The sequence below is a fragment of the Carassius carassius genome, chromosome 2 (genome assembly GCF_963082965.1).
Source record: "Carassius carassius chromosome 2, fCarCar2.1, whole genome shotgun sequence".
NCBI classification, from domain to species: Eukaryota; Metazoa; Chordata; class Actinopteri; order Cypriniformes; family Cyprinidae; genus Carassius; species Carassius carassius.
The window spans coordinates 44,901,192-44,913,918 of NC_081756.1; the positions used below are offsets into that span (position 1 = coordinate 44,901,192).

At 35.2% G+C, this 12,727-nt stretch overlaps 1 protein-coding gene across 1 annotated transcript; it reads left to right on the forward strand.

Moving 5' to 3' along the window:
* The first annotated feature begins 5,495 nt into the window (after positions 1-5,495).
* Positions 5,496-10,919, forward strand: LOC132110681 (cytochrome b5-like). Its single transcript, XM_059517495.1, has 5 exons — positions 5,496-5,687; positions 9,379-9,507; positions 10,135-10,161; positions 10,286-10,317; positions 10,399-10,919. Exons 1-5 carry the CDS (start codon positions 5,511-5,513, stop codon positions 10,487-10,489), a joined length of 456 nt encoding a protein of 151 aa, XP_059373478.1. The 5' UTR covers positions 5,496-5,510; the 3' UTR covers positions 10,490-10,919.
* Positions 10,920-12,727: the final 1,808 nt, after the last annotated feature.

The following is a 12,727-nucleotide window of genomic DNA, read 5'->3' on the forward strand; positions in this document are numbered from 1 at the left end:
GATAGAAACAGTCATTGATGATTATGTCCACCTTTTGTCTGCTCTCCATCATAGCAGTTTTTGTCTGGATGTAACATTTTGCAAGTTATGCTCCTGACGTACTAATAGGTTTCACTGTCAATTAAGCACAAGGTCCTGAAAAAGCCAGGGAAAGGCTTGCACATATTTATTGGATTAAAGGGAAATCTGTGTGTTGTGGAAAAAGATGAAATGACAAAGCACATCGAGGCAGATGCATTTGTGCTCACAATGTGTTTTTATTCTAAAAAAAACTATGAAGTTTAGATAGCTGAATCAAACTCGGAAGAGAAAAGTGGGGTCTAAATGTCTGAAACTACATTAAAAATAAACAGAAACATTAAAAAAAAAAAAAAAAAAAAATCTTGTAGTTATGACAAAATGTTCTCTAATTCAGGAAGTCAGTGGTTCTCAATCAAGAAGCAGGGAGGGGGCCTCAGCACATTTCCAACAGGGCCACAAAAGTTGGCTAAAAATCAAGATGTAAGCTGAAATCGTGTATTTCTTTAACAACTGCCATTTGAAATCATGGAAATTATTTAGAAGTTTAGAAGTTTGGGGTTTTATTGTTTTTGAATGAAGTCTTTTGACATTTATTTGATCAGAAATACAGAAAAAAGTAATATTGCTCATTTTATTGTTGGAATATATGTTGGAAACAGTTGTGCTGCTTATTTTTTTGGAACCTTTGATTCTTTTTTTTTTTCATTATTCTTTTTTATGAATAAAAATGTAAACAGTTTTTAGTAAAAATATAAATCTTCTGTAACAAACACTATACCGTTCAAATGTTAGCAAGGATGTGTTAAATTGATAAAAAAAAGTAGTAAAGACTTATATTGTTATAAAATATTACTATTTGGAATAAATCCTGTTCTTTGTAACGTTTATTCATGATAGAATCCTGAGAAAAAGTATCACAGGTTCCAATAAAAAAAAAAAAAAAATATTAAGCAACAAAACTTTTTTCAATGTTGATAATAAATCAGAATATTTCTGAAGGGCATGTGACGCTAAAGACTGCAATAATGGTTGATGAAAAATTTGGCTTTGCATCACAGAAATAAATTATATTTTAGAGAATATTGAAATAGAAAGCCATTATTTTAAATTGTGATATTTTACAATCAGTAAATTCAGTCAATGTTTTCACTCAAATTGTTATTCTGGTAATTAACAATACAGTACATCATGTAAAAATGCATAATCTATCTGTTAATACCCCATCTAAATGCATTCACTGCCACCGTGTGGCCAGATTTAAAATTTTCAAAAGTGTAGACGTTGAGCCAATGAGAACACCACAAGAAAAGCATCCTATTGTACAAACCCCATTACATCTGTTCTCCTTTCATTAATGTACAACTAGACAATGCCTAAGGAGGTTCAGTGTCAAGTCTGTTCACCAGTAAAAAAATAAATAAATTCCTGCACAACCCATTCCAGTCACTGCCAGTCAGAATACATTTGATATTTAACATTTATCCATCATCCGAACACATTCTTTGGGATGGGAAAATGTTTTGGAATTAAAACACTACTCACTGAAAATGTTACTTGGGAAATGCAAAATGGTTCCTTTATGGCATTGTGGAAGGAAAAGGAAAAAAAAACTGAATATTTTACTGTACTGTATATTTTTATAAAATCTGGAACAGCAAAAAACACACCTGATTCAACTCATAAGCTCATTAGTAGAGACTGCAAGTAAGACATAAAATGTGCAGAGCAGGGTGGTCTCCATCAGGACAGTATTGAAGACCCCTGGTCTAACTCACAATTTATTATTTATTAACAGGAAGTAAGTTTACTTAAACTGAAAGATCAAAACATTTTTCTCTCAACTGTTTAGTCAATTAACAGTTTTCAAATATGGCACCAATTCTGTTATACATAAAAAATAAAATAATAATAAAATAAACAACATGGGATAAGTCTTTGGAGAAAACTTGGAAAAACAAACAAACAGACAGAAAGAAAGTCTCTTACATATACTTGTGTCTATATTAAATGTTAAACAATATATTTTTGAAAACAACGTTAGCTGACTTTTCTATTAATGTAGCATCATCCTACAATCTGCTGATTTCAGTTTGTAAAAACTGGAAAGTGCACAGACTCAGTGTTATTGAGCCATTTCACAGATGAGTCCCCTGTTTTCCCTAAACAGATATCAGTTGAGCACACAGCACTCCTCACTAGCTGATTAGGAAGCGTTGATCTCTAGCACGAAATGAAAACTCTGCAAAGTCATTAGGGCCTAGTCCACATGGACACGGGTATTTTTATAACCGGAGTTTTTCCTCCTGCGTTTAAAAAAAAAATCCCGTCCACATGAAAACGCAAAAACGTGCTATCAAGCGCTGTCAAGAGCATGCCACACCAGCAGGCGGCGATATAACCCAAATTGTAAAGTCACCTTGGCCAATCAGAAGCTGTAAGCAGCGCACAATCTGACGTCAAACACAGCGGATAACGGCGCACACTCTGACGTCGCAAGGCAAAAACCCCGGTTATACCGTCCACACGACAACACTGCAACCGACGTTTCTGAAAATGCTCACCCTGGCCGTAGTTTTCAAAAATGTTCGGTTTCGGTGCCCTGAAACTGCGTTTTCATGTGGACGAAAGGCCGAACCACGTAAAAAAAGTCACGATTATAAAAATACCCGTGTCCGTGTGGACAGGGCCTAGCAAATTCAATCAGGGAAGGTTTTGTTAGTTTTTGTTTCAGGAAAGAGACCAATGACACAGCAGCAGTTTCTAAAAACCCCATTCCTGCTTGCTTTTAGCAAAGTCAGATCAACAATTAGAAAAAAAAGAATAGCATGTATAACAATAATAACATTTAAAGGATTGTAATAATTAGTATTATTTGGGGGTATTAAAGCTACTTATATGCCTGTATTTGCGAACTGAATATTTGCACCCAGTTACATTTTAAAGATAAAAATAAACAAAATACTTAAAATTTCACCTTCATTCTTAAAGTACTACAAAAATAGTACTTTGGGTTTAAACAGTAGCCAACAATATGAAGTGGATCAAAAAAGTTCCTCAAAGTTGTCCTAAGACAAGAACTGGTATTGTTTTGGATTTAGGACAATTTTGATTAAAGGTTTTGATCCACTTCAGTTGTTGACTACTTGTTGAAAAGTATGAACATGAAAAGTATGAGCATGTATAGCACTCAATACTTAGTTGGGGCTCCTTTTGTCTGAATTACTGCAGCAATGCGGCGTGGCATGAGTCGATCAGTCTGTGGCACTGCTCAGGTGTTATGAGAGCCAAGGTTGCTCTGATAGTGGCCTTCAAATCTTCTGTATTTTTGGGTCTGGCATATCACATCTTCCTCTTCACAATACCCCATAGATTTTCTATGGGGTTAAGGTCAGGCGAGTTTGCTGGCCAATTAAGAACAGGGATACCATGATCCTTAAACCATGTACTGGTAGCTTTGGCACTGTGTGCAGGTGCCTGTTGAAAAATGAAATCTGCATCTCCATAAAGTTGGTCAGCAGGAAGCATGAAGTGCTCTAAAACTTCTTGGTATACGGCTGCGTTGACCTTGGACCTCAGAAAACACAGTGGACCAACACCAACAGATGACATGGCACCGCAGACCATCACTGACTGTGGAAACTTTACACTGGACCTCAAACAACGTGGATTGTGTGCCTCTCCTCTCTTCCTCCAGACTCTGGGACCCTGATTTCCAAAGGAAATGCAAAATTTACTTTTATCAGGGAACATAACTTTGGACCACTCAGCTGCAGTCCAGTACTTTTTTTCTTTAGATGCTTCTGACGCTGTCTGTTGTTCAAGAGTGTCTTGACACAAGGAATGCGACAGCTGAAACCCATGTCTTGCATACGTCTGTGTGTAGTGGTTCTTGAAGCACTGACTCCAGCTGCAGTCCACTCTTTGTGAATCTCCCCCACATTTTTGAATGGGTTTTGTTTCACAATCCTCTTCAGGGTGCGGTTATCCCTATTGCTTGTACACTTTTTTCTACCACATCTTTTCCTTCCCTTCGCCTCTCTATTAATGTGCTTGGACACAGAGCTCTGTAAACAGCCAGCCTCTTTTGCAATTACCTTTTGTGTGTTGTGCAAGGTGTCAATGGTCGTCTTTTGGACAACTGTCAAGTCAGCAGTCTTCCCCCATGATTGTGTAGCCTACAGATCTAGACTGAGAGACCATTTAAAGGCTTTGCAGGTGTTTTGAGTTAATTAGCTGATTAGAGTGTGGCACCAGGTCTTCAATATTGAACCTTTTCATAATATTCTAATTTTCTCAGGTACTGAATTTGGGATTTTCCTTATAGTTGTCAGTCTTAATCATCAGAATTAAAATAAATAAACATTTGAAATATATCAGTCTGTGTGTAATGAATGAATATAATATACAAGTTTCACTTTTTGAATGGAATTAATGAAATAAATCAACTTTTTGATGATATTCTAATTATATGACCAGCACCTCTATGTATATATACGTTGTGTTTTTGTGTGTGTGTGTGTGTGTGTGTGTGTGTGTGTGTGTGTGTGTGTGTGTGTGTGTGTCTGTGTATAACAGATCATTATGAAATTGCCAATGAAGAACATTCATGCATCAAGATGAAGAGACATTTTTGTGAAAACAACAGCATATATATATATATATATATATATATATATATATATATATCGTATAAATGTTTTAATTATCGGTTATATGGTTTTGCCATCTATTGTTGTGTCCTGGTATTTTATAATAAGGATAATGGATAATAAAACGTCTGCTTGTTTTTTTAAAACCTACTTAACATTCTGCCTCAATTTATTTTTATGTATTTGACAAGTTTATTTGATTTTTGACATAGTAGACGATTTCTTTGCTTTTACGCCTTTAAAATAGACAGTTCTAACGCATTTGATGATAACCATCTTAATCCAATCACAAAATAATACACACAGAGAAACAAAAAGGTATTTAGGACTTTTCGGTATTAAGGACATTTGGGGTTGTATAATGTGAAACCAATGTGCGTGCGTGTAACATGCGTGTGACGTTTGACGGTCTCGTGATGATCTGCTCCTGATTCTGATTGGCTGCCACCATATCCGTCACTGGCCGTGTGCCGAGTGAACTGAGCGCCAATTGGATGGTGATTTCTCATGACTAGTGGCATTGTTGCCAAGTCCGCCGTTTTCCCGCGGAGTTGGGCTACTTTAACACTGTTTTGATTTTCATGCTCGCTGGTTGAAGGGACCCCAATAACGTGATATTTAGCCACTAGAGTGCGAATTTTACCTGGTAAACCCCTCCACAAAACGTGTATTTTACACCCCGCATACACCATCTTTAACGGGGGATCCCTCAAAATGCGTTGGCAACCCTAACTGGTGGTGAATGGTGTGCCGGCTGGGCGAGCCGAGAACTAAACTAGACAGGTTAGGTCTTTAAAAAAAATCCTCCAAGCTAAAATATTAGCCGAATCTCCGTGAAATATGGGGGAAGAAACTGAGATCTCGGTGAAAAGAGCGAATCAGGACGCGAAGGATGAAAACATGGACAGCGGTGTGAAATATTACACACGCGAGGAGATTCAAGCCCATAACATGAGCAAAGACACATGGCTCATCATCCACGATAAAGTTTACGATATCACACGCTTCATGGAGGAGGTAAGAGAGGGCTGGAGTCTCTTGTGTCCTCCACATCACACCTGACACAAACATACAGCACTAAATCCTGCACGATCTTACCCTTTCCGTTGTTTACATATCTTAAATACGGATTATTTTAGTTTTATTTTTAGTTGGAGTGTCTTTAGACTCGAGAAACAAGCTGCTGATAATATGTTTATCTAACATACTAGATTCAGTGCAGTAGTTAAACAACACTATGTCTAGAGGATTAAACTGGCTCTCTGCGGAAATATTTAGTATCGAAACATGTAGGAAGGGTTGAGTATTAACTTTTGCCCTTCAACTCTTGTCTCATGTTGTTACGTTTTATACAACCTAAAGTTACATGTATGTGTTTTCATTTTTGTAACACGTAACTCCTGATTCGCGTGTGAAACCGAGCAAGTCGGGAATCGAATCTTTCTGGTGAATCGAGTTCCACGATTCTGATTCAGTAAATAACAATATTTTTTGGGGGGAGGGGGGGCTGGAAATAATATTTGCAGGGGGGGGGGACATTTTAGAGGCGGTATACATAGAGTTCAGACAGTTGCTCACTGTCTTTATAAAATAACACCTTAACAAAAATTAAATAACCTACCAAATCTGTCTGTTAAACAATGCATACTTAGGCTAGTAACTGATTACGTGTAATCTAGATTACGTAATCCGATTCCAAAAATGAAGTGCCAGTTAGATTAAATTACTTTTTTTTTAATACTACTCGTACTACAGTTACTTTTTTATTCATTACATGTTTACATATTATCCACACAAAAGCAATACATTATTGATTCTCTCTAATTAATTTTTTTCATCTTTTAAATATTCTTTTCTTAAATAACCTACTGCTTATATACACTCAAAATCTTCCAGTTTTGTGGACATTCACACAAAGACCAGTCACTAGTCTGAGGGCTACACGACATTTGACCAATGGATTTACAAAAATCATTTACATTTCAAGAAGTGTTTTTTCAACATTGCATCAACTATTGATGAACATGCGGTTTTTCTATTTTATTTTGGAAGCCTTTTCTCTTTTGAACACGTTAAAATGCACAAATTCACATTATTTCTTATTTAAATGTAATGCAGGGATTCCCAAATATTATTATTATTCTTTTTTTGGTCAGCAAAATCTCTTTCGCCTTTATTTGATGACCCCCCCCCCCCCCCCTCCAATTTACTGAAATGAATAATTCAGTAACACATTAGCATGTTCACATTTCTGTGACTTGATCACAGGGCATGCAGGTAAACAAATAATAATAATAATTTTTTTTTAGTCAGCATTTTATTTTGATTGTTGTTATTTAAAAAAATCATTTATTTTAATTTAATATTATAATGATTTAGTTAATTATTAGCTTATCATTAAACTTACAAACCCCCTGCACTTCCTTTACAAACCACAGTTAAGGAAACCTTTACCTAATGTGATGTTAAATGCACTTCATTATGTTGTTAACAACAAATGTAATATATTTTCTTTTTCTCTGCATTTTTCTATCAAACTGGTACAAGATTAGCCTATTTAAATCAATGTGATAAATGAGTTAGGGTAAAAGTAATCAAAAAGTAGTCTGATTATATTACCTAAAATGTGTAATGTAACGGATTATGTAATTTACCCAGCTCAGTTCATTGTATAACTAAACTATATTGTTATATGAACAACCAGTTACAAGCTTAAAGTACAATATAACAGTAACATATATTTCGAGTTGGACTAGGTAATAATTTGTGACTCGGTAAGTGAATCTGACTTTTCATTAAGAAATGTTTAATTCAGGTAAAAGGAGTCACCAAAAGAGTATTTCAATACAATGTTCTGTTTGAACCGTTTATTAAACCAAAGATGGAATTGGTTCCCAAAGTTAAATCCATTCATATTCCCCATCAGAAACAATAGGTACAATAATTTATATCCCTTGTTTGTTAATCGTTAGAAAATCTTTTTCTGAAGCCATCGGATCTCTTTATTTCAACTTACGTTTTAAAATATTGATGTTTGACCGTGGAGTTCATGGGGCCTGTACCATGATGGTGGCTGAACCAAACTCAGGGTTACAGGATTAGTTTTGAGATGACAAAATCAAACAAATCCAATCCCGCTTTGTTGGTGCCATGACCCTGATCATTAACTTTCTCTGCCAACAAATACTTTGCGTTTATGGAGCACGTGCACATGACATCTGTAAAGAAAAGCCAATCACATGCCTTGAAACTGTGATTCACTTCTCGCCACAGAACAATTCACTGCCAAATATGAAAGGATTAAAAAAAAAAAAAAAACTATGGAGAATTTAAACACACAGCAAGTTGAAACGAGTTGTCCAGGAAAGAGGATAAAAAAAAAAATTACAAAAAAAACATCTTGCCATATCAGTGAAAGTGACGGTGGTGAAGATAGTTTATATACTTGAATATTTTTACAGAGACTAAATAAATCTATATTCATATATAGTCATGTTTAAAGCTTTATCTATTAATTCTAAAGCTTATGTATATTGCATAGTGTCTATCTATATCTATCTATCTATCTATCTATAGATATCTATCTTTATTTATTTAAATAAAGTTTAATAATAACTATTGCTATGGAGCAGGTTAGCCATGGAGCGTAAGTTTATATGGTGGTGATGATGAACACCGCTAAAAACCAAACCACATTCATGGTGCCTAAAACCCAGTGTTGGTGCAAACTTACCTGAAACTTACCTGGCAGCATCATGGTAGGCCTCTGGTTTAAAACTACATTACCCATGATTCTGCAAACCAATCTCCACCATCAAAGAATCCCAACAAGCAAATTACACCACTTTGCCCGCTTCTGTGAAGCACTGGGAATGACACGAGAATCTGCTTTCATACACTATTTAAATATTTGTTAATATATGCTATGCATATTTTGCAGAAAACTAAAATATATTCTATCTATATGTATAATCAACTTCTTTGAATTACTATATTTCTCGGTTAAGTTCATTGTCATACACAATACTCTTAAGCTGTTAAGTACCCTATTTCAATTTATTTTTTTCTCTAATCAATGGTTGTGAAGTTCTGAAACACTTCCTAGCTTGTTGATCCATGATGTAAGTTTTTAACCTGTTAGCATTCTACTGTACCACAGGTACACATCGGTACACGGCGTGTTTTTAAGGGTTAACCCTTGTGACATACAAAATTAAAAAATAAGATACAAGCAGCAAAGGAGGTACAATCAGTGTCTTTGTCAGACTGCCAATGATACTTCATGTTGTGATCCCATTGTGTATTTACAAGAACAACAAAAAAATGTAGGTGGAATGTTTTCAGTGTGTTCAAAGGTCTATTACTCAATACCAGTAAGACTTACAGTGTCACCTTTCAAAAGAGACCCAAACCATGCATATACTCCAAATTTGTTCAACAACAACTTTGGGTATGAATTTTTTAGGCATTGTAAATTTTACAGGAATCCTAAAGGGTTAATGAAGATATTTTAAAAACCCTATGGAAAAAATGAATGAAAAAAAAAACAAACAAACCAAAAAAACCTCCAGGCACCAAAAGTGCATGGGGCACTAATACACTATAAGAACCGGTTCTCAATGTTGTGCAATAGATGTCATCAGATGTATTATTGAAGAGTGCTGGTGACAAAAAAGGATATAAAAATTTGTCTTTTTTTCTTTGACAGCATCCAGGAGGTGAAGAGGTTCTGCTGGAGCAAGCGGGTGTAGATGCTACAGAAAGCTTTGAGGATGTGGGTCATTCCACAGATGCCAGAGAGATGCTCCAGCAGTATTACATCGGCGAACTACATATGGTAGTATAAGTTTATTCGTTTAAAGATGAGCCAAGAAAAGGCAGAGTGTTTTGTTCCAACTTGTACGTGACATTTCTGGGAAAATAATCATCTAGTCTAGTACTGCAACTGACGATTATTTTAATCGATTATATCTTATTAATTTAAAAATCCAAATTTTTATTTTTGGTATTTTATTAAAAGAAGTTATTTTACATCTTGCCCAGTGTTGTCCTCAGTCCAAACAGTGTGCGACTTGAAAATTGTCATATTTTAAAATTTTGAGTTTGAGACTCACTGCCAGGACGAGCTTTATACAAACTGGAAATACTGGAATGAATTACTAATGTCGAATTTAAGTAATGTTCGGAGGAAAACATGTCTTAAAATATATGAACTGCTTATGAGTATTTCTCAGTGTTCACTCTGTGTCCTTTTAAAATGTGTATCGTCCATAGAAATGTTATTCTCTGAATTAAAAGAATGTAAACTGTGGATGTTTTCCGTGCACACGCTGTTGTCACTAATTGATTGTATAATTAGTATTTTTATTATTATTTGTTATTAGCGATTAGTTGTCCCTAATCTAGTCTGTGTCAAGCATGTGTAAAGTCATGAATTTTAATAATGCCTATTTATCCGTTTCAGGATGATCGAAAGAAAGAATCAAAGAAGGTAAAAAATAAAAATAAAAAAACACAATCCCTTGACCTTTGTGACTGATGCGTGAACATGTTTTCATGTAAAAGTTGTTGCATTTTTGATAATGTTTGCTCACTTTATCACATTTCCATTCTAGGAAGTTTACATCACAACTTCCAAAGACTCCAGGTGAGAATTCAGACTATGTTCTGCATAAACTAAGTTACTCATGCGTTTTTTTTTTTAAACAACTGTTTGTTATTTGCTCAGGTCATGGAGCTCCTGGTTAATTCCCAGTGTAGCTGCTGTACTCGTGGGCGTCATGTATCGTTACTACATGCTGGATCATAAAGCCTCCTGAACTCTTGTAAACATTGTCACCGATATATATTTCTCTTGTCTGGAGGCCTTGACTTGTTTGAGTGAGTGAGTCTACAAGATTACTCTCTAAACTCCTGCTCATCTTCTCTTCTTTAGTTTCCACTCAACTAGCTATTTGAAAAGAGGTCCAAAAAACATTGGCTCATTTCAACAGTTTTTATTTTTCTACCAGAATTCACAGTTCTGTCTAACCTGCAGGACTTAACCTGCAGCATTATCTTGGTCACGCTTTCTGTCATCGGATTGTCACGCTTTTTTAGAAATGTACTTGGAAATGACTTCTACTCCTTTAAATAAATCTAGAGTGCAGCTGAAAAGATAAGGCCCTTCCGGACAGGTATAGTCTAACTTCTGCTAATGGATTCGAATTCTTTGATCATTTTGACAAATCACACGTCCACAGCTTTCACATACCGTATTTTCCGGACTATATGTCGCACTTTTTTTCATAGTTTGGCTGGTCCTGCGACTTATAGTCAGGTGCGACTTATTTATCAAAATTAATTTGACATGAACCAAGAGAAATGAACTAAGAGACATGAACCAAGAGAAAACATTACCGTCTACAGCCACGAGAGGGCGCTCTAAGCTGCTCACTGCTCCTGTAGACTACACTGAGCAGCATAGAGCGCCCTCTCGTGGCTGTAGACTGTAATGTTTTCTCTTGGTTCTAAATAAATGCGACTTATAGTCCAGTGCGACTTATGTTTTTTCCTTGTCATTATGTATTTTTGGACTGATGCGACTTATACTCAGGGGCGACTTATAGTCCAAAAATACGGTAGCTGCTAATTGATGTTTGTCAGTGCATGTTAGTTATCACCTAAGGACTTTGACCAAAATGATTCAAGTGGAGTTGAAAGATACATCTCCAAAGGAAGAGCATGGAGTCCTGCTTTTATAAGTGGCTGTTTTAAATACAACATGGTGTAAAGGGATAGTTCACCCAAAAATGAAAAATCTGTATGAAAAAAATAAAATTCTCAAAATAAAAATGTGATGTTCCACAGAAGAATGAAAGTCAAACAGACATGAGGGTAAGTAAATGGTGGCAAGATTGTCATTTTTGGGTGAACTATCCCTGTAAGTTAAACTCGAAAATATTGTCTTTGTGTCAAATTTTTGTCATTTCACTTTTGCATGAATGCAATGGCTGAAATGTAACCGAGTTATAGTCATACAGTGCTTTAATGTTACATGTACGCTTTTTTTCTTACAATGAAGATTTCTATAGTGTGGTACCTGCATCTGCAAATTTGAAATCTGCTCCATTATTCAGCCTTTTTGTAATGCATTTGAGAGATGTTTAAAAGGTGTGTTTTTTTTTTAAACATATTTGGCAATGACGGTAAGAACATTAGTTTTGGGAAATGTTTGATGCATGATCTATCGTACTGCTTGTAGAGTACCTGTTAATTACTCATATGCTTCTCTGATGAATTGTTCTTAGCGTTTCAAGCACTTGCATGTATGTAGGTCAGGTCATGAAAAACTATTATATGCAAGTGTTGCCCTTAATGTTCAAAAATCCGAAATGTCTACGTTTGTTTGCTTCTTTTCTGTACTCGTTATTAAATCTTGCATTTCTTTTCAAAGCAATATTGCATTTAAATTGTTTTTAATGGAACACATTGAGCGAGTCATTATTATGCATTTATGTAGTCATATATCTTTTAATAATCTTCATGTATCATTACTATTGGATGATACAAGCTGTTTCTCTCAGTAGTTTCTTTTTTTTGGATCCTTTTTGAGTTTTGTTCCGAGTGTCATATTTGCCTTTTAAAATCATTTGACATTCCTGCCTCAAGAAATGTGCAAATTAATTATTTTCCTGCCAGACTGAGTCAATGTGTTCAGCTTTGTTTAACAATTATTATTCAGATGTTCATGTTTTTGTGCATTTTATTTTGTGTAGACACTGATGACATTGTCAAGTTTTCATTGGCTGACATATTAAGGTCATTATAATTTAATTATAGTGGGAAAAGAACTAGCGTGTTAGTCTATAGATCAGCTCTTTTTGTTCAATAACAGGAAAAAATTGAGAGTTCAAGACCTTTATTATTGCTAAATGTCATATATTTAATTCAACATTATAATTTATCTGTCAGATTAGGTTTATCTGTGCTATGTCATCGTGAATACGACTGACTTGCTGAATCAGTGTGTGTTTGTTAAAGGTTTCAATAAATGTTTAAAAAAAGCTAATTTATTT